At 46.2% G+C, this 26,962-nt stretch overlaps 3 protein-coding genes across 3 annotated transcripts in view; 1 reads left to right on the top strand and 2 right to left on the bottom strand.

Moving 5' to 3' along the window:
• Nucleotides 1-16,627, top strand: part of LOC121606726 (regulator of G-protein signaling 3-like) — a 44,489-nt gene extending 27,862 nt beyond the window's left edge. Inside the window, exons 20-27 of the mRNA XM_041937231.1 lie at nucleotides 1,092-1,261; nucleotides 2,453-3,032; nucleotides 3,634-3,851; nucleotides 6,850-6,896; nucleotides 13,854-13,952; nucleotides 14,062-14,123; nucleotides 14,227-14,393; nucleotides 14,535-16,627. Coding sequence (XP_041793165.1) covers nucleotides 1,092-1,261; nucleotides 2,453-3,032; nucleotides 3,634-3,851; nucleotides 6,850-6,896; nucleotides 13,854-13,952; nucleotides 14,062-14,123; nucleotides 14,227-14,393; nucleotides 14,535-14,732 — 1,541 coding nt within the window. The 3' untranslated portion in view covers nucleotides 14,733-16,627. The remainder of the gene's footprint in view (nucleotides 1-1,091; nucleotides 1,262-2,452; nucleotides 3,033-3,633; nucleotides 3,852-6,849; nucleotides 6,897-13,853; nucleotides 13,953-14,061; nucleotides 14,124-14,226; nucleotides 14,394-14,534) is intronic.
• Nucleotides 16,628-18,197: 1,570 nt separating this feature from the next.
• Nucleotides 18,198-18,881, bottom strand: LOC121606305 (myosin light chain 1, cardiac muscle-like). The gene has a single exon (XM_041936537.1). It carries the CDS (start codon nucleotides 18,879-18,881, stop codon nucleotides 18,288-18,290), a length of 594 nt encoding a protein of 197 aa, XP_041792471.1. The 3' UTR covers nucleotides 18,198-18,287.
• A 2,400-nt stretch (nucleotides 18,882-21,281) lies between these two features.
• Nucleotides 21,282-23,308, bottom strand: LOC121606727 (adenylate kinase isoenzyme 5-like). Its single transcript, XM_041937232.1, has 6 exons — nucleotides 23,122-23,308; nucleotides 22,739-22,885; nucleotides 22,463-22,635; nucleotides 22,243-22,356; nucleotides 21,562-21,753; nucleotides 21,282-21,374 (listed from the first exon to the last, which is right to left on the bottom strand). The coding sequence occupies exons 1-6, from the start codon at nucleotides 23,306-23,308 to the stop codon at nucleotides 21,282-21,284; spliced, it is 906 nt and encodes a 301-aa protein (XP_041793166.1).
• Between the last annotated feature and the right edge of the window lie 3,654 nt (nucleotides 23,309-26,962).

The following is a 26,962-nucleotide window of genomic DNA, read 5'->3' on the forward strand; positions in this document are numbered from 1 at the left end:
GGCCGCCCTTGATGATTTCTCAGAGAATCTAAATAAAGGCAGTTTACACCTCCATCCATCCATCCATCTTCTTCTGCTTATCCAGGGCCGGGTCGCGGGGGCGGCAGTCTAAGCAGGGATGCCCAGACTTCCCTCTCCCCAGACACTTCCCCCCAGCTCTTCCGGGGGGACGTTCCCAGGCCAGCTGGGCGACACAGTCCCTCCAGCGTGTCCTGGGTCTTCCAGGCAGTTTATAACTTCTTACCCTTCACCAGGACCTCAGAAATGACGTTTTGCCTCATTAGGACCAGGCTTTTGTCCGCATGTGGACTACTGGTCCAGACGAGGTTGCTGTTTATTCCAGGTCCTGGGGGGCAACAATAACACAGATACGCACATAAAGCTTTGGTACTGACCTTATGCTGCCCATTTTTCATCCCGCTTCCTGTTTTGTCTATTAACGTCCTGTTTCTCTTGCTGCTATGGGAAATATAAGTCAAAGGTCCTGATGGGTTTACCTTTGTTTTTAACACATATTTATGATTGCACCACAAGTTTCATTTTAAATAGACCATCTACAGATTGAATTAGCTTACAACTAGCCTGTAGCGGTTAACCTGGGGTGGAAGTCAGAGTCTCAGAGATAATACAGGTACTAACCCCTTGAACTGCTGGTGCGCACACAATAAATTGGCATGCAGGAAACACGCAACCACACTGCAAACATCCACTGAAAATACAGTTCAGCCCAGTTTCTCAGCCTGATCTGTGTCACCATGTCCAAAGTTCCCTGCTCAGTTGAGACTTTCTTGGTCTTGGTCTCTGAAAGCTCTCATCAGACTTACAGGGTTAAACAGCTTTCTAATAACGGAATGGATGGACGATTATCTGATGTGAGACAGCAGCCAAACAAACAAACAAACAAACAAACAAACAAACAAACAAACAAACAGCAGCAGCTTGTTGGTGTTGTTAGAGGTGTTTATGATGAATCTGAAGCTGAACTGAAGCAGGAAGCCCACTGATTGTTTTGTCCTTTACTGTGCGTGTGTGTGTGTGTGCGTGTGTGCATGTGTGTGTGTTGTGTATATAATGTGTGTGTGTGTGTTTAGTGTCGTCTGAGCCCCTCCAGATCTACTTCCTGCAGAGCTCTCAGAGCTGTTGGCGCTGCCTCTTCAGTCTGGAGGCGCTCAGCATCGAGCAGAAGGTCAGAGTCAGTCTCTGTCTCCATGACAATATCCAACTACGGCTGGTCGCCACGGAGACCGGACACACCCACCAGGTACAACAGTACAATTAACACCTGTAACTCCCTCGAATGAGAGGAAGGAGAACCATGGTCTGTTTCTCATAAACTTCACCTGTAAATCTCTTCAGACAGACAGATGGACAGAGAGACAGACAGATGGACAGAGAGACAGACAGATGGACGGAGAGACAGACAGATGGACAGAGAGACAGACAGACTCATGTTTATGGGGTTTAACAGACTCTAAATGCCAAAGCTCAGACAGAGTAGACAGGAGACGGGGGTAGGTAAGGAAGGATTCACTCATGTATCCTCGCTCCTCGCTCCTCGCTCTTCGGAGCCGCAGTAAGTCTTTTTGGACAGCCGGCGAGATGGTGAACCAGAAGAACTCCTGGTCTGAGCGAGGAGCGAGGACACGACAATTAAGAGAAATGAGATGCACCCTGTGTAGGCAGGTGGGTCTTCATTACTTCATTGAGCACACCTGTCCTCCATCAGCGAGGACGCTGAACCGACCTGCAGTGATGCCACTCAACTAGACAGACGGGGGACAGACAAGACAGAGACATACAGACAAAGAGACAGACAGAGAGAGACAGAGAGAGAGAGAGACAGACATACAGACAAAGAGACAGACAGGGGACAGACAGACAAGACAGAGAGAGAGAGAGAGAGACAGAGAGACAGAGAGACAGACATACAGACAAAGAGACAGACAGGGGACAGACAGACAAGACAGAGAGAGACAGAGAAAGAGAGAGAGAGAGAGAGAGAGGGACAGACAGACAGACAGACAGGTCTTGTCTGTTAGTGTAGACAGGCCACAAGTTCTGTGAGGAACCACAGGAGAAACGTTACGGAACGGTTGCTGTGTCAGGAAAGAATAAGCAAGAGTCCAAGAACCTTATCTTCCCCATCTGAATCCAGATCCAAAGCGGCCCAGGCAAACTGGACTCAAACCCTAATGTGGAACATTTAACCGAACCAAAAACCCCAGAAACATGTTAGCACTGAAGAAGTAGACTAAACCAAAACCTCGATCCAAACCGGCAGAACCAAATGTTCTCCATCTGCAGTTTTCCAGGTCAGAACACAGAACCAATCAGCTAATGGTTAGAACTGAGGACTGTTTGTCCAGCAGGTGGAGCCAAAACCCGTGTTGAAATAATAAAATGACTGACGGTCACCTCCTCTCTCCTCCTCCTCTTCCTGTCTCCCCCTCAGCTCTCAGACATCCCCTCAGACTTCAGCCTCCTCTCTCTCCATCCGTCTGACCTCCTCTATCGTCCTCCTCACTCCTCCTCTGACCCCGCTCCCCTCTGCCCCTCCTCCCCCTACTCCACCCTCTGTGACCCAGTCAGACCTCCCTCCCCCTCTCCTTACTCACCCCGCTCTCCCTTCTCCTCCTCCACTCCTCCACCACCCTTATCCTCTCTTTCTCCATACTCGTCCTCCTCCTCACCTTCCTCCAGGACCTTAACCACCAAATCTCAGCTCCTCCCCCCATGCCCCCCCTCCTCCTCCACCCATATGAGTCCAGTCTGGAAGGAGAGAGAAGGAGCACACGAAGAGGAGGACAGGAGGAAGAGGAGGTGGGAGGAGTTGGTGGAGGAACGGCAGCAGGGGGAGGGGGAGAGTGCCTCAGAAACATCGGAGAATGTGGGAGGTGTTGGTGGGCCGGGCCTCCTGCTCAGCCCCCACCACTTCAATGCGAAGGAAGAAGAGGATCAGAGTGATGAAAATGAAGAAGAGGAGGAGGAGGGAGGAGGCACGGAGGAGTTGACCTCCTCCTACAGACCTGAAGGTCAGACACTTTGTTTCAAGTTGATGAAGTTCAGGAGAAATCGAAGCGTGAGGCTTGAATCTGTGACACCTGAAAGGGTTTGAAGTGTGAACATGAAGAAGTGTGAACATGAAGTGTGAACATGAAGAAGTGTGAACATGAAGTGTGAACATGAAGTGTGAACAAGGTTAAAGCACTTCAAATGTTAGCTGAAAGGAATTTACAATTACTCATGAAATGACTGAAAGGAGCTGAAGTGATGATGAAGAGGAGGTGAAGCATTTTCAGATTCAGAGTTTGAAGCACTGAAAGGAGTCAAACTGTAAGCGACGAGCTGCTTTGTTAGTTCAGTTCAGAAGTGAAATAGATAAATAAAGAAATAGATTCCACTTCAAACGTATAAACTGAAAGAGAATTTCAATAAGCTGCAATAAGTGCAGGCGCTGAACGCGTGAACGGTGGTTCAACGAGGAACCCTGAGACCTGAAAGTGTTTGAAGGACTGAACACTCGTCAGCAGATTCATTCTTCATTGAAGACGATGAAACAGTGAGACTGACGCATCGATGCTGGAAGCAGCTGAAGCCTTTTGAAAAATAATTCTGTTTTTCTTTCTCATTCAGTTCTGCGGCGCTCTCTCTCTGAGGGTTCTTTACTGCAGGAACCTCGATCGCCCCGCTTCCTTTCTGACAGCACCATCCATCGACTCACCCGCCCCCTGACCTTTAACCTCGGCCCCGATGCAACGGCCCAGCCCCCCTCCAGCGACACCCTGAGGAAACAGCTCACCAGAGAGGGGGGGTCTCTCCATCATATGCTGCTGCTCCTCAATGGCACCAAGGTAGAGAGCAGAACAGACTGTGCAGAGGCTAACGGTATAAAGTCAGACACAAACTGAGTCAGAAACAGTGTACTTTCTATTCTGCTCTTCTCTGTCCTGCTGTGCTGAGGTAACACCTGCAAACCCACCCTCAGGACAATGTGCACCATGCAGAAAAAGTTAGTGATGTTGGCTCTAATGCAGAAACAAACAGTTTATTTTAAAATTACAAACATTAAATTTATGGATATCGTGGATTTCATCACGACACAAATTATTTACAAAGTCAAAAACAACGTACCCCCTAATAATATACAAAGATGGTTTAAAGACAGAGAAAGTGGTTATAAGGTTATAATCTAAGAATCTCTTACAGTCCAACGTGGCACCACACTCAAAAACATCTGTCAAAGGTGTGAAGCTGTGGAATAATTTACCTGTAACGATCAAAGAAAGCAAACACGTCGCTCCATTCAAAAGACAGTTTGAAAGTTTCACATTAGAGAACTAGAACAAGGTGAGGTGAAGGTGAAGGTGAGGTGAAGGTGAGGTGAAGGTGAAGGTGAAGGTGAAGGTGAGGTGAAGGTGAAGGTGAAGGTGAGGTGAAGGTGAAGGTGAGGTGAAGGTGAGGTGAAGGTGAAGGTGAGGTGAAGGTGAGGTGAAGGTGAAGGTGAAGGTGAGGTGAAGGTGAAGGTGGGCCAGATGTTTCATTTCCACTATAAGAGGTTGTATTGAATCGTTTAAAATCTGCATTTTTTACCTTTTTTCAAATTATTTCTTGCATTTTATTTTCAGCATATGCATATATAGATGAATTAAGAGTTCTTCATTCAGACAGATGGAGGTACTTTGATAAAAAATAAAAGATTAAGATGTATAAAAGAGGAAGGTAAACATAAGTTAGCTTCTTCCTTCTCCCTTTTTGAACATGTACAGACCTTTAATTTCTTAATTTCAGAGAAATGTCTTGTGAAAAATGCTTCCTTGCTGATTCTCATGTTCAAAAAATAAATTTCATTTCATTTCAAATTGTATTAAAGCTCTAAAATACACATAAAATAGTGCAGATAATACATTAATGGTCGAAAATTAAAACAATGATTACTTTAGCTGCAATAAAGAGACGCAGCTTGCTACGAACAAAGGTCAGTCAGATGTTTTAAAGAAATACAGTGTTGATCGTCCTCTGGACCAATAACTGTCCTCTGATTTGCTGAGAGTCCAAAGTTACCGAGCATTTGACCAGTTGGCAAGGAGCCACAAGGTGTGCATGCACAGTACCTGCACAGCCGCTCACCTGTGTGTATTAAAACGTGTATAAATGAAGCTTTACTCTGTTACTTAGTGACACAGGACATACGCCCCCTTCCCAGAACATTTGTTTTTCATCTTTTTCAACTCATTGTGACACAGTAAATAAAATAAGAAGATATATGGACATAAGTAAAATGATAACTAATGATTTTATCTCCCCTTTGTATCATGTTGTGTTATGAAAACTTCAGTATAACCGGTGTTGTTCTGTTACTAGAAGGAAAAAACCTCAGGACTACAACATGATGAAAAACCCAAATGCACTACGCACCAGAATAAAAAAAACATAATACACACAAATGCAAATGGAATAAAAAAAACATCAACCATGAAATGTAATGAAATATGTATAGAAAACTCAATCATCAAAGAATATATATAAATAAATAAATTGTAATTCATGTGATAAAATGTAATAATGCCAATACCAAGACTCTTCTCTGATAGAGATGAAGGAACCATGAACATTTGGTGGTGCTGCAACATTATCCATTATGAATAATTAGATCCCTGTCTTGGCGTATTGGACCAGGAAATCCTCATTCAGCCACTCCCATAAACACTGTGTTCATCATCTGGTCAGTGGGCTCCAATCTAACACTAGAACCTGTTGATTCATGAAGGGGAATAAGTGGATCAAGTGATTTTCAAATATATTATTTTACAATTTGCCTGTCATGTTGACAAAAAACATCGTACATTGTGTCCGTGGTCCTCCTACAGGACTCAAACAAGTGTCCACACTAGCACAAGGGGATACTACTATTGCTGGTGTGGATATGTGTGCTTTACATGTAGGTCATCATCGCATACCGCGTGTTACCCTCCATCTATTAACTGCAGATTATTATCTTAATCTCCTTTAAATCACCAGTAACGATTGGTTCTAGCAACACGAGTCAGCAGAGTCTGATCGAGTCCAGGGGTAAAAGCAGCTGATCTAAAATCCACTGGGTGCTTGAAGAGTCAAACTATAGAGCAACAGGTTCTGAGTCCAATAGAGCTAAAGACAGTGGGGTGGATTCCAGTGGAAAGCAGTATAAAACAGCTTTAGGGACCACCAGAGTCTAGACCAGCAGAGCACAGTTCCACCCTTTACACGCATTAAACTGCCCCGTGTACTTTAATGTGTTAAAACTGTTTTTACTGTGTAATAGCAGCACTCTGTGGTAATCCATGTACAAGCATGTTTCTCATTTACTTATTCTCTTCCTGCGTGACTCAAGTAACCGGAAGTGAATTCATCATTTGTGATACGAACTGTTAGCTGTCGTCAGCTCCTCAGTTTAAACATTGCTAGCTAAAGCAACATCTGTAATTATGGTCATCTGGAAATATAAATAGACATAACCAGTAGGTTATTTTGTGTCTGTAAGAATGTGGAAGCATCTATTCTAGTAGCTAAATTCCCATGTGGCTAAGGTAGCTCTGTATTTCTGTGCTATTTGCCTTGATATCCGTTCTGTGCTTATTGTTTAGCACTGTGAAGTCGTTCTGATGCTACATCTGGATTGTGTTTACAGTTTAACCAGATTCTCAGTAAACTTCATGAAAATCAATGTTTTTGGGAGTGGTTAGCCTATTGGTTAGCTGATTGGTTAGCTGATTGGTTAGCTAGCATCAGCTAGTGACGTCGAGGTAAGAGCAGTAGAGTCTAATAGGACCAGGCTGAGTCTGACAGTCAGTTGCTGTGTTGTTGATTTAGGATGAAGAGCTCAGAAACCTTCAACTGAGGAAGAAGACTAAGAGTCTGTGAGTACACACACACACACACACACACACACACAGTTACGTTTTGTAGGGGTTTTTAATGGACATGGACTCTAACGCCGTGTTCAGACAGGAGACAAGAGTGTGAACACTAAACTGTATTTAATGAAAGTTTAGCAAAGAACCGGGACGAGTTCCAACAGAACAGAACAGAACAGAACAGCGGCCAATGGTGTAAAATCCACAGGATTCCAGATGGGGGTTCCAGGAAGAGACAGACAGGGTCCAGAAGAGAGTAGGTGACCAGAGTCACAAACGTAAAATGTACAAAAAGCAGGGGATCAGGTAACTGAGCACAAAAACGAAGCAAGACAGGTTGATAGACTAGGCACATGAAGAGATCTTTAATCATTACCATCTACCCTGGTAGGAAGAGGATTTCACGAATCCTGGTTGGACGTTGGTCGTCTTTCCAAGATGGCGGCGCGTGCAGACGCAGCGGCTCGTAGCTCCCGTGTTTACGTTTTTGTTTGTTTGTTTTTACTCGTTTCCACTTTTACTTCTCTTCTGGAAGCTCTGACACAGTACAGCAGGTCTGAACTGTGGAACTTTGGAGTACAGTTCGGACTTCACACACGCCCTAAACTGGACTTTATTCCACCGGAGCTGCTACGGACCCCAGAGCCCACCACCATCCCCCCACTGCTGCCAAGGAGACGGAGGAGGCACCGTAAACAAAAGCGGGGCAAGAGAGCCGGCGTGCGTGCTAGGCTACAAGCTAGTCCTCACAGACCGGCTCTCCCCAGTCTCTTCCTCACCAACGCCAGGTCTCTCACCAACAAAATCGACGAGGTCCGTCTAAGGATAGTCTCTCGCCGGATGGACAGCTGTGTTACCGTTGTCACAGAGACCTGGCTGGACGACAACATCCCGGACGCAGCGGTGGAGATAGCGGGGCGCTCTCTGTTCCGGGCGGACAGGACTGCAGCTTCAGGTAAGAGCAGAGGCGGAGGCTTGGCGCTGTATGTACACAATGCCTGGTGTACAGCCACACGCACCGTCAGCACGTTCTGCTCTCCTGATTTGGAATACCTGGTGGTGAAATGCCGACCGTTCAAGCTGGTTAGAGAACTCTCGTCTATTGTTATTGTGGCCGCTTACATCCCACCGCGGGCTAATGCTAAGTTAGCATTAGAGGAGCTGTACTGCCTGATCAGCGGGCAGATGAACGACAACCCGGAGGCGGCCGTGATTGTGGCGGGGGACTTTAATCACGTTGAACTGAAGGCGGTGTTTCCCAAATTTCATAAGTACATAAAGTTTCCTACCAGAGACAGTAACATTTTGGATCAAGTTTACTGCAACATCCCTGCTGCTTACAAGGCTGTAGCAGCTCCACACCTGGGCATGTCAGACCACATCTCCGTGAAACTCATTCCTGCCTACAAGCCTCTGGCCTGCAGAACAAAGCCGACCACCAGGACAGTACAGATATGGACTGAGGAGGCCTCCTCTGCACTTCAGGACTGCTTCGAACTGACAGACTGGACTGTGTTCAGAGAAGAGGCAGACCTTGAGGAGTACACATCATCTGTATTGTCTTATGTTCAGTTCTGCACTGATGCTGTCCTCCCTGTTAAGACCATCACAGTGTTTCCCAACCAGAAACCATGGCTGGACAGCACAGTGCGGTCCCTGCTGAAAGCCCGGGATACTGCCTACAGATCTGGAGACAGGCTGGCTTATAGCAGGGCTCGAGCAGAGCTGAAGAAAGGAATCAAGCAGGCCAAGCTCCAGTACAAAAACAAAATTGAAGATCACTTCAAGAACAACAACCCACAGAGCATGTGGAGAGGCATCAGAACCATAACGGACTACAAGCCGAACACTCAGCTCACCAGCCACGACCCCGCCCTGCCTGACACCTTGAACAGCTTCTTTGCCCGCTTCGACACATCAGGCAGCAGAGAAGTCACACACCTACCCCGGCTGGAGGAGCAGCACCAGCCCCTTGTCCTGCAGCAGCACCAGGTGTCATCCACCCTGAGGAGGATCAACACCCGCAGAGCTGCAGGACCGGATAAGGTGTCAGGCAAGACTTTGAGGACATGCGCTGACCAGCTAGCAGGAGTGTTCCTGGACATTTTCAACCTGTCCCTGCAGCTGTCCACGGTTCCTGAGTGCCTCAAGTCCTCCACCATCATTCCGGTACCGAAGAAGACATCCATCACCTGCCTGAATGACTACCGGCCTGTTGCTCTGACCCCGGTAATCATGAAGTGCTTTGAGCGGATTATTCTCAGGTACATCAGAGACTTCATCCCCTCGGACCTAGACAGCCTTCAGTTTGCTTACAGAGGGAATCGGTCCACAGAGGATGCTGTCTCCATCACCCTGCACACAGCCCTGACCCACCTGCAGCAGCCCAACACCTACGTCAGGATGCTATTTGTAGACTTTAGCTCAGCTTTTAACACCGTCATCCCAGACAAGCTGGCGCTGAAGCTACACACGGTGGGTCTGCCTGCGTCTCTGTGCCACTGGATCAGAGACTTTCTCACCAACAGGCCTCAGGTGGTGAGAATAGGGAACATCACATCATCCCCTCTGGTCCTCAGCACGGGCACGCCACAGGGTTGTGTGCTCAGCCCAGCCCTCTTCACCCTGTTTACTCACGACTGTGCTGCCATCCACCCCACCAACACAGTCGTGAAGTTTGCGGACGACACTACAGTAGTGGGTCTCATCTCAGATAACAACGAGACCCACTACAGAGAGGAGATACACCAGCTCACCCAGTGGTGTTCAGCCAACAACCTGGTGCTGAACACAGGGAAAACCAAGGAGGTCATTGTGGACTTCAGGAGGTCCAGGAAGACAGATCACGCCCCCCTCCTCATGGACGGAGAAGTGGTGGAGCGTGTGGACGACATCAGGTTCCTGGGCCTCCACATCACATCTGACCTCTCCTGGTCCATGAACACCTCCCGCCTGGTGAAGAAGGCACAACAAAGGCTCTTCTTCCTCAGGAAGCTGAAACGGGCTGGACTCTCCTCTCGGTTGCTCGTTAACTTCTACAGGGCCACAATTGAAAGCATCCTCTGCCTCAGTGTGACAGTGTGGTACGGCAGCTGCACGGCACAGGAGAGGAAACAACTGGCACGGGTGGTTAAAACTGCACAGGGCATCGTGGGCTGCCCCCTCCCTGACCTAGACTCTATATATGAAGGTCGGGTCAGAAAGAGGGCGAGATCCATCGCCACGGACCCCAGCCACCCGGGCCACAGACTGTTTGTACCTCTTCCATCAGGAAAGCGGTACAGGAACATCCGCACCACCACTAACAGACTGAGGGACAGCTTCTTCCCCAGAGCTGTTAGAGCTATCACCCCCAGCAGCCCCTCACTGCAGTGAGAGACTGTGTGAACTGTGAACACTGCACACCGCACTTTACACCTACACCTACACCTCTACCTCCACCTGCACCTTCTGTGTACTTGACTTTTATGTACACACATATACTATAATTATATACATTTTAGTATATCAGCACATTTCAGTTTCATTGGCATATTTTATTCCGTTGGTACATTTCACTGTGTATATTTTATATTTTATTCTGCTTGTATATTTTATTCTGTTTGCACATTTCACTTCCATATTTTATTGTTTATTGTTTAGTATATTTTATTGCCTAAGTATATTTTCATTCTGTTATATTTTTAATTGCTTCACGAATTTTTTTTTTTATTGCATGTTGGTTTATTTTATTTTATTGTAGTTATCTTAATTTTATTCACTCTTTCTAGTCTTATCTTTCTTACCATCTAACATGGGGGTTGCAATGAAAATTTCATTGACATGTGCAATGACAATAAAGACTCTTGAATCTTGAATCTTGAATCTTGATCTCCTGGGTTGATATACTGTGTAGTCCTGAGGTCTTGATTGTATGATCCTCAGCAAGGAAGCTGGCCCAGGAGTGATGTCCCTCCACTAGACGGACAGGGGAGAGACAGACAAGACAAAAGGAGGGGAGACACAGGAGGGGAGACTGCAGATCTCTACAGTATCCCCCCTTAACGGGAGCCTTCTGGCGACCCACCAGTTTTCTGGGCCTGAACACTGAAACTCCTTTGTTATTTTATTGTCCAGGATGAGGGAATGAGAAATCAAAGACCTCTCCTCAGGCACACAACCCCCCCAATCAAAAAGGTACTGAAAACCTCGGCCCCAGCGGTGTACATCCATGAGACACTGGACTGTGTAGATGGCTTAGTTATCTATTAGCTGTGCAGGAGGTGGGCTCCAGGGTGAATTTTCATGGTAGATGGGAGTCTTAGTCTCATGGAACGGGGGGGGGGGGGACGACGGTATCCCAGGGATGCTTCAAATGGGGGTGTTAGGCCTGTGGCAGAACTTGTGAGGGAGTTGTGAGCATATTCTGCCCAAGGAAGGTGAGTGGACCAAGAGGTTGGATTAGTAGCAGATTCGCACCTCAGTGCCACTTCCACATCCTGGTTGGCCCTTTCCGTTTGGCCATTAGTCTGAGGATGAAACCCAGAAGACAGGCTAACTGACACCCCGAGAGCCCGACAGAACTCCCTTCTTACTTACTCCCGGTCGGAGACGATGTCTGCTGGGATCCCATGTAACCGAAACACATGCTGTATCAGCAGCTTCGCAGTTTCATTGGATGAGGGGAGTTTGGTTTGAGCAATAAAATGGGCAGACTTTGAGAACCTATCAACCATAAGAATCACTGTGTTACCTTGAGACGGGGCAATCCTGCGATGAAGTACAGGGCAATATGGGAAAAGGAGTGGCCCGCATGGGTAAAGGTCTGAGGAGACCAGCTGGTGCCTGATGGGAAGCTTTCCCCTGGGCGCAGACAGAGCAGGCGGCGACGTATTCCTGGGTGTCTGCTCCCGTCTTAGTACACCAAAAGTGCCTCTGGATGACCTTTAGGGTTCAATTCACTCCAGGGTGGCAGGCGAACCGAGAGGTATGAGCCCATTGCAGCACCTGAGGGCGGGCAGAGGTGGGGACAAACGGGCAGTTAGGGGGTCCACTACCTGGATCGGGTTTGTGGCATTGAGCTCTCTTTATGGCGGCCACAATTTTCCGTGTGACAGCAGCCACCACACAGGATGGGGGTAGGATGGTATCAGGTTCCGAGCTGAATGGAAGAGCAGGAGAGGTTAACTCAGATAGGTGGGATACCACTTCACTGTAGGCCCTGATGGAGTGGCCATAAAAGTTTGCGAAGCCCAGAAAACATTGAAGTTGCTTGTGGTTTGTGAGAGTTGGCCATTCCTCTACTGCTCTGATCTTCTCTGGGTCTGCGGTCACCTGACCACCAGAAAGGAGAATGATGCCGAGTAAAACTCACACTTCTCCACTTTAAGAAACCTGCCGTACCTGTCGTGTGTGTTCCTCCTGGTTTCTGGAAAAAAATCAGGATATCGTCCAGGTACACGAAGACAAACCGGTTAATACAGTCTTATGGAAAATCATTAACCAGATTCTGGAACAGCACTGGGGCGTTAGTGAGTCTAAAAGGCATGACGAGATATGCCTGTGAATATTCTCATTCATCCAGGTCATTGTAAGCTTCAGGGCATTCAATCGTTCGCAACTGGACCTCGTCAGTTTGTCTTAGAAGACGTTTCGCCTCTCATCCGAGCAGGCTTCATCAGTTCGTACACAACCAGACTAGATAGGACAGCTCTAGTCCAATGCAATGATGTTAGGTTCAAGTATTTATCCCCTGAGTGAGACCAACCCACAAAGACAAGAATGGTATCACTCTATTATGAGGCAAACAGTCCCCCATTAATTAGTCTTCTAAGACAAACTGACGAGGTCCAGTTGCGAACGATTGAATGCCCTAAACCATGACGAGATATTTAAAGTGACCCTGGGGCGTGTTGAAGGCGGTTTTCCATTCAGTTTTACCCCTCCCTGACTTGGACCAGATAGCATATAGCATAGCATAGCGTTCCTGAGATCCAGTTTAGAGACCACCATGGCCCCCTGCAGTGACTCCGCAGAAAAAAGCAGATGAGATTAGTGGCAGCAAGTATTTATTTTTCACTGTGATGGCATTTAGGCCCCTGAAATCTACATCCACCACCAATCCACCATCGACAGGAGAGGAGGAGGGCCGGATTATACCCGTATTGAGTGACTCCCAGATGTAGCTTTCCATGGTTTCTCTCTCAGGATGGGACAGGTTGTATAGCTGGCAATGGGAAGGGGGGCTCCAGAGGGGAGGTCAATGGCATGGTCATTAGGATGATGAGGTGGTAGAGAAACAGCTAGCTTCTTGCTGAAAACCTCTTCTAGGTCATAGTATTCCTGTGGTACACCGGACAGATCTGAAGGAGATACAGGTTTACAGACAGATGGGTTTGGACAGGGAAAGGAGCAGGAGAGACAGAGTGGGCTCCAGGCAGCGACATGGTTGGCCCAATCAGTGTGTGGGTTATGGATCTTGAGCCAGGGATAACCGATAACTAAAGGTGTATGAGGAACTGAATGACTTCAGTGTGGTTACTAGACAGATTTAACTTAAGGGCCGCCGCGCAGTCAATGGTTTCCAGATCCGAGAGCTGACAGACTGGGTCCAAACAAGGTCAACAGGTGGAGATTTGGTAGATCCGAGATTTCCAACTGACAGACAGGGTCCAGATGAGGTGAGTGGTAGGAAATCCACACGAGGGCTCTCAGGGAGAGGAGACAGGCAGGGCACAGAAACAGGTCAGGTAACTGATCACAAAGACAGAAACACACAAAACATCTCATTCCCTTTTAGGGAACGAAGAGAAAAAAGTTTACAGAAAGATGGCCGACCTCACTGTGCTAACAATCACAGGGCATTCGTTACAGTTTAATTATTGTTTATTTCTGGTATCTGCTGTACAGCCAATCAGAGACAGAGGGTCCATTTTTGTTTGTTTGTCCTTTCGCTCTGACTCCTCATCATCGTCTCCTCAGAGCCGCCGATGTTCGGAGCCGCCTGTTGTTTCTACGACGACGGAAAAACCGTACCTGTGTCCACGGCAACAGTTTGGAGAAAGCTCTGAGAAACAATCGGTAGGAACACTAAACACACGTTTGTATTTTAGTCCTAACCCTAAACTGTTTCCAGCAGATTCCTTTTGGCTCCAGCTTGTTCCAACAGGGTGACTGTTTTTTTTTCCAGACCGTCCACAAGGGAGGTGCTGAAGTGGGCAGAGAGTCTGGAGGCTCTGCTGACCAATCAATGTAAGACACAACACTTCTTGTTGTCAGTGATGGGAGGAGCCTACAGGATGATAGTCTGCCTCTGTTGGCTGAACAGTCTCCCTCCTCTCTTTCTATTGGTCAGATGGTCGGGTAGTGTTCCGTCACTTCCTGAGGTCGGAGTTCAGCGAGGAGAACCTGGACTTCTGGTTGGCTGTGGACAGTTTCAAGAAAACACGCCCCTTTAACAATATGGCTGCCAGAGCTGTGAAAATCTACGACGAGTTCATTTCTACCAATGCAGCGAGACAGGTATGTGTCTGTCTGTCTGTCTGTCTGTCTGTCTGTCTGTCCGTCTGCCTGTCTGTCTGACTGTCTGTCTGTCTGTCTGTCTGTCTGTCTGTCCTGTGATTTGTCTAAAGGTCATGTAAACTCACTGCTCTCTGTCTCCAGGTGAATATTGACTCATCTGTCAGAGAATCGACCAATCAGAGCCTGCGTCTTGGCATTAACCCCACCTCCTTTCAGTCGGCTCAGGATCAGATTTTCGGCCTGATGGAGACCGACAGCTACCCACGCTTTCTCAGATCCCGCCTCTACAGCCAGCTGGCCAGTCAGGGCACGCTGACGGCCGCAGAGTCAGCCAATTAGAACGGAGCTGCATCTGTACCTTTTGGCCAGTCAGGTTTTAGGAAGACTCAGAGGCTGGTTCAGGTAGAGGACAGATCAGCCAATCAGAAGCACCAAAGTCTCTGATTCACTGTTTGCCAGCTCCACATATCTATTAAGAGAAGAGCCGACCAATGTAAAGAAGCCATCCAGCATCATGAGAAATGCAGTATCCAGTGTTTTGGGGCTACAAGTCAGGATATCCACCTCTGTTCATCTGTTTATAAAAACTATTTTAACCCATCAGTCAGAGTCAAATGTCCTCAAAAGATTTTAATAATATTTTAACGAGTCATTTTTTCAGTGCCGGACGCTTCATGTGGAGTAAACATAAATCTGAATATTCAATTATCAGCCAGACATTAGAGTCAGTCTTTGATAGATCTTGTAACCTAAAACGTGTTTGAAGTTGTCGCTGTTGAATTTAAGAGTTAATGTTTTAGCCATGCTAGCAGCACAGCTCGATAAAAGCCAATCTTGGTCCACCAATTTGGTCCCGACTGATACATGTCGACATCTACATGTTGGATTGTGCAAACATTCATGGTTTCTATTTGTGGTTTAGAGTGAAATATATAATATTGAATGAGATTTGATTCAGACATTCATGTTCCCCTCATGTTAAATTGTAATGATCCTCTGACTTTTCATCTAGCGCCATCATCAGGTCAACATTTGAATGTGTCCAATACTTTGGTTTATGACCAAATACCTGCAGAAGTAATGACATCCCCCTTAGCCTCAGCTGCACTTTGTATTTACTGCGAAGTAGCTAATGTTAGCATGATAACATGCTAACCTGAGATGTAAACATGGCAAACAATATTCCTGCCAAATGTGTAAGCATGTTTCTGTTAGCATTTAGCTCAAGCACAGCCTCACAGAGCTGCTAGCATGGCTCTAGACTCAGTCTGTGTGATTGTAGCTGTATGCCATGAAAAGGAAGAGTCACCAAAAGAGATCACATCATTCTAAATGTATGGATTCAAACCTGAGAAGAACCAGCAGGTGACCTGTAGGTCTGATGTCATCAGATCTGATGTCATCAGATCTGATGTCATTAGACCTGATGTCATTACATCTGATGTCATTAGATCTGATGTGATCAGATCTGATGTCATTAGACCTGATGTCATTATGTCTGATGTCATTACGTCTGATGTCATCAGATCTGATGTCATTAGACCTGATGTCATTAGACCTGATGTCATTACGTCTGATGTCATTAGATCTGATGTCATCAGATCTGATGTCATTAGACCTGATGTCATTAGACCTGATGTCATTACGTCTGATGTCATTAGATCTGATGTCATCAGATCTGATGTCATTAGACCTGATGTCATTACATCTGATGTCATTAGATCTGATGTCATTAGACCTGATGTCATTACATCTGATGTCATCAGATCTGATGTCATTAGACCTGATGTCATTACATCTGATGTCATTACGTCTGATGTCATTAGGTCTGATGTCATTAGATCTGATGTCATCAGATCTGATGTCATTAGACCTGATGTCATTACGTCTGATGTCATTAGGTCTGATGTCATTAGGTCTGATGTCATTAGATCTGATGTCATTAGACCTGATGTCATTAGATCTGATGTCATTAGATCTGATGTCATTAGATCTGATGTCATTACGTCTGATGTCATTAGATCTGATGTCATCAGGACTCTGATTTTTAGAAAGGAAGTAATGCTAGTATTTTTCTGATTAAATCTGTTTTTTAGTGCTACTTCTAACTGAAGTTAGTGAAGTATACAGGATGTGTATTATTGCAGGAGTAAACTATGGTTACTGAAACAGAAGATTATTAAGTAGACCTGAGGTTTGTCTGCTGACCTGTTCCATCAAAAGACGACGTTAAATAAATGATAAATAACAAATAAATGATGAAATTGTTGGAGTTTCTGCTGCTGCTTCTTCTTCGTTTTTTTTTTTTTTTGTTGCTACTCACTGTTGACCAACAGGAAAACTAAAAACCAGCAGGTGGAGTTATTTTACAGGACAGAGACACCCATTATTTTGCTTCTTTCATGTAAATAATTTTTTAATTGAATGTATAATCAGACATTGTATTGACCGGACAGTTCGATCCAAGTAGCTGTAACAAGGCAACAACAGCAGTCTTGAGCTGTCCACACAGAGAGGACAGTCTGTCACCTGCTTACTGCCTGATTGTATTCTGTACTTTCTGGATTGAATCAGTCCGTGTTGATCTGAAGTTAAATTTGAACATGTGGTTTTACTTGATTCTTTATCTACACTATCAGTTCATGGAACATTCAGGCTCTGAAAGCTTTTGGACGAAAGAACACAGTTCATCTCTAGCATTAAAGCATCAAACCCACCGTCCCTCCGACTATAGAGATATTACTACCCCCCCTCTAACAGAGACACGGAGGTCACCAGAGTGGGTCATTGTGTGGTATGAAGACAACTGATCATCTCATCTAAATTAAATTTAAAAAGCAAAAAGACACATCTGAATTTCTTCATTGTGAGATCAATGAAGTCATATTATAATCTTCAGTTTAACTAAAATATTACTAAATGTGATCATGATCTGTGCACATGTGCAGCCTACACCCCCTCCGTGAGTCATCCAGCTACCATGACAACTCTGACCAGGCCCAGCCTAATGTCCTGTCCACATCTTAGACAAACGTCTCCACACATCAGCCCACCACGAGCCACAAACTCCATCTAGACCACACTGTGGCTACGCCATCACTGACATGGACCCCTCCTCGTCAGACCACGGACCACCCTATCAGATTCCTCCCTGATGAATGTAGAGATAAAGCCAACTGTCCAGAAGAACCTGAGCCCTGTGAACCTGAAACCACTGATCTACTCACCACATTCCTCTCTGCACAGCTTCAACCAAACTGATCAAACAGCTGTTACAACAGTGGATTATATTTACCATAAATCAGCCAGTAAAGCAGAGGCTGAGAAAGGAAGAGTGGTACGACAGAAGAAAAACAACTTCATGATGAGAACTGAGAGAGAATCAGGTCTACACCTTAAAGACAGCTTGGCCCTACAACTGTGTGGAAATCTTATTTTGAAAAGCTGCACAAGCAAATTTCTGCTAACAGTGAGACCATCATGAACGGAAACAAATTCAAGAAAACTTGACAATCCTTCAACCAACAATGATTAATAATCAGAACCCCTCAAACTCTTAATTAAAACTCCAGCAGAGAACATAATTAACCTTTTAATGTGCCTCCCGTTATTTTCATGATCCTCCCTTAAATACAGACGTAAACACAGACTGTGACTCCAGCCGCCGGTTTGATGAAGACACCTCCTGCTTTGAGGCTGAACGCGTCACGTCTCCAGGAAATCTGACCCTGGAGCTTTTCCCTCTGAGCTCTTTGCCTTTACAAGCAGCAGTTAATAAAGAAGGAACACTGACAAGGACTGAAGATCTTTTATTCCAGAGACAGAGACGTACAGAAACATTTTTAATACAGCAGACAGAAGCTCGTCCATCAGAGGAAGAACCCGTCAGTTTTTCTACCCCGCCAGGATGTGTTTAACGAACTCAGTGTAGTTGATGTGTCCGTTGGCGTCTTCCTGTCCCACCATCAGCCGGTCCACCTCGTCCTCTGTCATCTTCTCCCCCAGCGTGGAGAGGACGTGGCGGAGCTCGGCCCCCATGACCGTGCCGTTGCCCTCCTTGTCGAACACCCTCAGGCCCTCCACGAAGTCCTCGAAGGTGCCCTGCTCTTTGGAGCGCGCCACGTGCTGCAGCATGGGCAGGAAGGTGTCGAAGTCCAGCAGCTTGACGTGCAGCTCCTCTGCCTTCGGCCTCCCCAGCAGCTTCAGCACCTCGTCGTTGGTGGGATTGTGGCCGAGCGCTCGCATGACGTCTCCGCACTGAGCGAAGGTGATCTTCATCTCGCCTGCGGGCGTCTCATCGAACAGCGTGAAGGCGTCTCTGAACTCTTCGATCTGGTCGGGAGCGAACTCCACCACGATGCTCTTCAGGTCCACCTCGGGAGCTTTGGGCTCTGGTTCCGCAGGTTTGGGTGGAGGAGGAGGCTCCTCCTTCTTCGCCTCCACTTTCTTCACCTCCGTCTTTTTCGGTTCCACTTTCTTCGGAGCCATGCCGCCGAGAAGACGGGCAGAGACGGAGGGGTCGGGGTTTTATACCAGCCTCAGGCGGGGCGAGAGAGGCAGGAGAGAGTGGCAGAGAGGAGAGAGAGGGACAGAGGAGAGAGCGACTGACCAAAGATGGAAGAAGAGTGGAACAGAGACACAGCTGATAAGAGACAGAAGATACTGAGCCAGTCTGAACCAGACCCTCCCAGAGGCTCTGAGCCAGACCTGCACAAACCTTCTTTAGTTTCATCGACATAGAAAATAATGTTTTTCCTTCTTCTACTGTTGGTGGCGTCACTGTTCAGGGTCAGGGTTAGTCGCTGGTTCACAGCAGTTCAACGTGTTTGTTTCTTTCCATCTGTCTTTTTTCTTTGTCTGGACGTCTCTCTGTCTCCTCTCAGTCTATTTCAGTCTCCTGAGGTGTCGTCAGATCTGCTCTCATTAACATTCCCTGCTGTGATAAGGACAGTGATAGCCCATAATGCTCAGTGTGTCCCTCTGTCTTTAAATAGCAGTGCTGATAGTGTCCTGCAGACAAACTAACAGCTAATACCCAAAGATTCATCTGAGCTTTAAGAAAAAGTCTTTTCAAGAGAGTAATATAGAGCTGTAATATATTAAATACAACTTTAACATGAATGTGATGATTAGAAGTTCCAGGTTTCACCTGTGAGAAGTTTTTTAGGTTACTGAAATGGGACAAAACATAATAATGATAACCTGATCTACCAAGTTTGATTATTATTTCTAACATGTTCACATAAACTCTTTTCTCCTTTATCATACTTCCAGTTGCTTAGCAACTAGCCAACATGCTTCTCGTTTCCACACTCTAATTTACGATTTAGTTTTAGAGTAAAAGAGCGATGTAACCACACGTTCGACTATCCTCCCCTTAAGAGTTAATAACTTCTGTCTATTTTTTACACATTACAGGAAACATAAATTACTTTTATTCATTAATTTACGTAAGAACGGACCAGAGACCAACTTACCTGCTCTGTGGGATTGCCATTCTGCTTTGGATCCCCCACAATGCACCTGTTATAAGATTTTACCTTACCAAAATAAAAGACACAGTAGAGCTCTGGCTGGCAGTTTAACTAGGCTATTTATTTTACTATGTTACATACACCCCCCCTTAAATTCTGTTAAACTTGAGGTGACATAAACAAAAGCAAACAAAATGAGAAGAAACAAAACTCCCTCGTCGTGTGTCTGACCTCAGAGCAGAATTTGTCATGGAAAACTCTTCAATCTGAAGTGAACCCAAACCCAGATCACAGACAGAAAGACGCCTCGTGCACCTCTCATGTTGCAACATCGCTCTTTAATGGAGAAAACTGTAAAATATCTCACACAGTTCAAGTGCAAAAACCCTCAAAACATCCAGCAATCTATCCAGAAAACAAGTTTCTCACAAAAGATTACAAGAATCGACCGCTGACACTGAGTCATTTCATAAATGAGGGGGGTGTCATGGGTCTACCTAACCGAACGGCAGCAAGGCGAGAGAAAACCATCTGCAGACGCTCAAGTCGTTCAGACGGAGTATAAACCATAAGATCATCAGGTAACATGACAGGCTTGTTCATTTGTCCTAATCGTTGATGATGATTGGACCGTGGTGACAGAGCTGATATGAGTTTAGACATGACATTCACTGATCTGACACTTTTAATGAAAGTGATTTACAATAAGCGCATTCGTACATGTTGATACAAGCCGAGAACCACAAGAACATGAACATCATGAACTATTCTGATGAAGTACAGGTTACAACACAGACACAGACACAGACAGAGACAGAGACACAGACAGAGACAGAGACACAGACAGAGACAGAGACAGAGACACAGACAGAGACACAGACAGAGACAGAGACAGAGACACAGACACAGACAGAGACACAGACAGAGACACAGACAGAGACAGAGACAGAGACACAGACACAGACACAGACACAGACAGAGACACAGACAGACACAGAGACAGAGACAGAGACACAGACACAGACACAGACAGAGACACAGACAGAGGCCGTTTAACAAGTGAATATACAGGATGCACACTCTGAAGAGACAAACACATTCAGACATCATGTTTCACAGGTAATAAACAGGTAATGAACAGGTGAGGCTAAACACACACTGAACGACAACATACTGGATAATTATCCCATAATACCGTGAACACACTCGGAGTTCAGACCTGATTCATGGTAAAGTTCTTGTTACTGATTGACAAGTCTGGAGGCAGGATCTAGAGACAGAAACAGATCAACCAATCAGTGTTCCTCTTCTCTGCATGAATGGAAATCAGTCAGATTAGCAGCTGACTGGGAGACACACGACGAAAAACCAGTACACACACATTCCTGCAACACGTCATCATATCAAAAACTGATCAATCAATACCTGAATCCTTTAGACGCAGTTTCTCCCTGACGACTGAACTCAGATCAGCAAATACTGTCTCCTCATCTCTGTCTGCATCCACCTACACACACACACACACACACACGTTCATGTCTTTGCAAAGGTTTGTTGACATAGTGTTCATATGTCAGCAGGCGTGGCTGTGTCAGCAGGTGTCACTATGTTGACAGGTGCACCTGTGTCAGCAGGTGTACCTGTCTACGTAGGTGGAGCTGTGTCAGCAGGTGTAGATGTGTTGGCAGGTGTACCTGTGTCTCCAGGTGTAGCTGTCTGTAATATCTGCTGATGGAGACAATGTCTCTCTGAAACGTCTCCAGGCGTCTCTGCAGGGCGTGGCTATTGTTGCCTAGGAGACCAAGGTGGGTGGCTCGTCGCTGCAGACGACAGCGCAGCGTCTCATTGGAGCAAAGCAGCAACACCACCAGATCAGGAGAGCCAATCTGAAGACAGACAGTGAGGTAACGTAATGGTAACGTTTCAATAACCAGGCAAACTAAAAGTCAATAGGCGGACCATATATACACCAGGTAACAAGGAACAGGTGGAAACAGTCAGGGAGGGGCAGACAATCAGACAGGTGGGAAGGACACCAGGAAGTCAATGGTCTGACACGAGAGGAGAGCTAGGTTTCACAATAAAACAGGAAGTGCATCACAAGACCCGACGCCAGTGAACAAAAACACTTTAACAGACACGACGAGACGGGACAGACGTCTCTGTGGTTTGCTTGTTCTCACTGAGCCTGGCTGTGACACATCTCATACAGAGATAAAGAGTATTAATTAAATCTTTACGAAAGGTCAACCTGTCAGGCTCCACATATTGAAGGTAGTTCTGCTGGATGTGTTCTTTGTGTTCAGAGTCAGACCCACGACACAGACTGTTGACTTCAGTCCTGCTGTTCAAACTGCTCTTTGATTGGTCAGTACCTGTTCCTGGAAGCTGAGAGCCTGGTGGACGTCTCGAGGGAATCCATCCACAATGAATCCACTGACCTCTGGCTGGCCAATCAGCTGCTGCCTCAGCTCTGAGATCGTCTCCTCCTGCAAACACACACAGTTTGTTTAAACCACAGCGTTGTGTTCAGGGTCTGGCTTAAGGTGATGATTGGTGATTGGTGGTTCAGGGTTGAGGTTTGTTGACTCTGACCTGTGGTCCCAAGTCTCCATGACCCATCATTTCTGAAATAATCCCCCACTTCCTGCTGGGGGAGGCGTGGTTTAGCAGCTGCTGCCTGAGTAACTCATCCAATGAGATGACTCTGAGGCTGAGGCAACGAGCTAGCCTAGCTGCCTGACTTCCCTTCCCACTTCCTGGACCACCTGATGGGAGTGAAAGAACGGTCTGAGATGACCCTAAAAGACACCAGCGATTCATCAGCGTTTTATGTTTTACTGGTTCTGTGTTTCTCCCAAATTCTCTCACCAATGATGAAGATGATGAGGGGGCGTGGCTTCTGAGGAGGAGGGATGCTGACTTCCTGCAGGAGTCCTGAAACTTCTGTCATCTCGGAGTCTGAGTCTATAGAGAGCTGAGACCGGGCTGGAGATGAAGGAAGACCAGGGGGGGGAGCTGAGAGGAGGGACAGTGAGAACAGTTGCATCACATCTCTGGGACTCTGATTTGAAGTATTTCTCTAAAAGTATGTTCAGACTGAACTCCTGAACTTTCTGAACTCCAGGAGAACTGAGATCCTGGAGAACTCCCATCAAACAGAGCACCATAGAGAACAGAACCTTCGGAGAACTGAACACCGTGAGACCTGAACTCCTGCAGAACTAAATCCACAACCTTTCTAAACATCTCACCCTTTGTGCTGAACGCCTTTGTGTTTCCTTCCTTCCTTCCTTCCACAGTGTAAACAGTTGGGGGGGTCTCTGCAGGTCCAGGTGGAGCTGGGGCAGGGACTTTGGGTTCAGCAGATGTTCTGGGCTTAATGGAGGAAATGTGGGGCTCAGAATGTGTTAGTGGGGCTACTGGGGATGTTGGGGCCATTAGAGGTATTTTCTCAGGTCTAGGAAGTGATGTTTGGGGTATGATGGCTTTTGTTTGGGGTGTCAGTGGCGATGTTTGGGCTATTTGGGGTATTGGGACTGTTTTTTGGGGTTTTATTGGGGTTATGGGTGTTGTTTGGGGGGGTATTGCTGGTGTCATGTGAGGTATTGGGGATGTTGTTTGGTCTATGTGGGGTTTTATTGGAGGTACTGATGGTGTTATAGTGGGTACAGATGGTCTTTTGGGGGATATTGATGGTATCAAGGGACGTATTGGAGCTCTTATTTGTGGTATTGGATGTGTTAAAGAGGGCATGAGTGTTGTCCTGGGTGTAATTGATGGTGTTGTGGGGGGTATATGGGATGGTGTTTGGGGTGTCTGGGGTTTTATTGAAGGTAGTGATGGGATGGGGGGCATAGATATTGTTTTGGGGGACCCAGGGCTCAGCTGGCGTTTCTCTGGGAGGATGAAGGTGTCCCAGACCACAGCCCCAGGACCCCCCAGCTGTCTGGTGGTGATCAGGCAGCTCTGCAGGAAGCTGACAGGGTCCTCAGGATGATGATACAGAAGACCTGTTAAGAGACTCTGGGACACAGATCAAAGTGTTCAGAATGATTGACATCAAATAATTAGTCCACTTCAAATCCTGCTGCTGCCCCCCTGAGCTCCAGAAACAGACTGTCTGTCTGACTGTCTGTCTGACTGACTGTCTGTCTGTCCGTCTGTCTGTCTGTCTGACTGTCTGTCTGACTGACTGTCCGTCCGTCTGTCTGTCTGTCTGACTGTCTGTCTGACTGTTTGTCTGTCTGTCTAACTGTCTGTCTGTCTGTCTCTCTGTCTGTCTCTCTGCCTGTCTCTCTGTCTGTCTGTCTGTCTGACTGACTGTCCGTCCGTCTGTCTGTCTGACTGTCTGTCTGACTGACTGACTGACTGTCTGTCTGTCTGTCTGTCTGACTGTCTGTCTCTCTGTCTGTCTGTCTGTCTGTCTGTTACTGTCTGTCTGTCTGTCTCTCTGTCTGTCTGTCTGTCTGTCTGTCTGACTGTTTGTCTGTCTGTCTGACTGTCTGACTGTCTGTCTGTCTGTCTCTCTGTCTGTCTCTCTGCCTGTCTCTCTGTCTGTCTGTCTGTCTGTCTGACTGTCTGTCTGGCTGACTGTCTGTCTGTCTGTCTGTCTGTCTGACTGTCTGACTGACTGTCCGTCCGTCTGTCTGTCTGTCTGACTGACTGTCTGTCTGTCTGTCTGTCTGTCTGACTGTCTGTCTGTCTGTCTGTCTGTCTGACTGTCCGTCCGTCTGTCTGTCTGTCTGACTGACCGTCTGTCTGTCTGTCTGACTGACTGTCTGCCTGACTGACTGTCTGTCTGTCAGTCTGTCTGACTGTCTGTCTGTCTGACTGACTGACTGACTGTCTGTCTGTCTGACTGACTGTCTGACTGTCTGTCTGTCTGTCTGTCTGTTACTGTCTGTCTGTCTGACTGACTGTCTGTCTGTCTGTCTGTCTGTCTGACTGTCTGTCTCTCTGTCTGTCTCTCTGTCTGTCTGTCTGTTACTGTCTGTCTGTCTGTCTGTCTGTCTGACTGTCTCTCTGTCTGTCTGTCTGTCTGTCTGTCTGACTGTTTGTCTGTCTGTCTGACTGTCTGACTGTCTGTCTGTCTGTCTCTCTGTCTGTCTCTCTGCCTGTCTGTCTGTCTGTCTGTCTGTCTGTCTGACTGACTGTCTGTCTGTCTGTCTGACTGTCTGTCTGTCTGTCTGTTACTGTCTGTCTGTCTGTCTGTCTGTCTGACTGACTGTCTGTCTGCCTGTCTGCCTGTCTGTCTGTCTCTCTGTCTGACTGTCTGTCTGACTGACTGTCTGTCTGTCTGTCTGCCTGTCTGTCTGTCTGACTGTCTCTCTGTCTGTCTGTCTCTCTGTCTGTCTGTCTGACTGTCTGACTGTCTGTCTGTCTGTCTGTCTGTCTACACATCAGACTTCAGACACATCCAGCTGCACCTCCTGAAGTTCTCCGATGATGCAGCCATCGTTGGATGGTTGGATGTATCACAGGGGAACGATTTGAAAACAGGGAAGTCATCACTAACTTTGTCGACTGGTGTGAACTAAACCTTCATTATGATTGGACGGCTGGTTAAAAATGGTGACAAGGGCAGCATTTTAGCCAAAGTTGAGCATTTTTCAACATCATGTCAAAATTGCAGCAGGAGACGCTGAGCGGCTCATCGGACTGCTGGTGTTTGCAGCATCGAGTAAATCTGCAGCGATCCGGTCACAGTTAGAATAAATACACGGTTGGTTCTGCTCAAGGTCTCTTCCTGTGAAAGGGGAGTTTTTCCTTGCTCGCTGTTTGGGGTTAATGTGGCTCTATATGGAAAGTGCCTTGAGACAACTTCTGTCATCTGACGTTAAATAATTAAATAAATATTGACTGAATAATCAATCCAGCTCCAACATTTACTCTTATTGACTGCTTCATTATCTGTTCTCTTTCATGGTTCCACATGATGGAACAGCTCTCCATCACCTCAAATACCAGTCTGACAAAAACCAAGAGACAGACCAAAGACCACGTGTAGAAGCAGATTAGAGCGGGGGAGGTGATCATTTAAATTGTTATGATTTAAATAAACTCTCTGTCAAATGAAACATTTTAAGATATGAGTGAGAAGCATTTTATTAACATTTATTAACTAAAATGTGAAGTGATCATGTGATCTGCGACTTTAACAACAAACTGCATCGACTACAGAAGACTGGAGATGAACATTTGACATCCAGGAATTCATATTATTAATGCCACTGATTACCCTGGATCCACCTGGATCTAGTGATAACAACAGAAAATGACACAGTCACACGAAAATGTCTTTTTAGAATATCTTCAAAGTTAACATGATGAACCGTGTTGGCGGCATCACACTGCTGCAGTCAAACTGGCTGTGATACATAAAAATTAAAGATAAATGTGTCTCACCTCTAGCAGCTGAGGGAGGTGATGGTGAGACAGGTACTCCACTTGTCTGCTGCTCATCATCAGCTTCTTCTTTGTTTTCTCTGGTCTGTTTTATTTCTGTCTTTCTTCTGTCGTCTTCTTTCTACTTTGCCTCTTATTTTCCTTGTCTGTTTTCCTGTCTATCTATCTATCTATCTATCTATCTATCTATCTATCTATCTATCTATCTATCTATCTATCTATCTATGCGTCCATCCGTCTGTCCTTGCAGCAGCTTTGGGAGAAGAATGATGAGGTCAAAATGACTGACAGCAGCATCAGGTGGTTGGAGACGTTGCCATGGTTACATTGTTTTCGTGCTAATAAGGCTAATGAGCTGCTGAGACACATCTCACAATGAACTGAAAGGCTGATGTTATCACAGTGACACCTGGTGGCAAAGAAGAGAACAACAGACAGAACAGACAGCAACAGACAGAACAGACAGCCGCTGCAGCTGCTACTAGAAGTGTTAAATCAGTGAAGTTATGTGACACTACACTTACTGAACACATATTTCTGTGTGGTGTTCCTACAGATTAGATTGAATACAAATAAAGTCTTATCTTAAGTGCGTTCCAGGCACTTTAAGTGAAGCATTTTTTTTAAATTTTATTTTCAGACAAATAAAAAGCACCTATGGAATATAGAATACATAATCACTCAATT

The sequence above is a fragment of the Chelmon rostratus genome, chromosome 5 (genome assembly GCF_017976325.1).
Source record: "Chelmon rostratus isolate fCheRos1 chromosome 5, fCheRos1.pri, whole genome shotgun sequence".
NCBI classification, from domain to species: domain Eukaryota; kingdom Metazoa; phylum Chordata; class Actinopteri; order Chaetodontiformes; family Chaetodontidae; genus Chelmon; species Chelmon rostratus.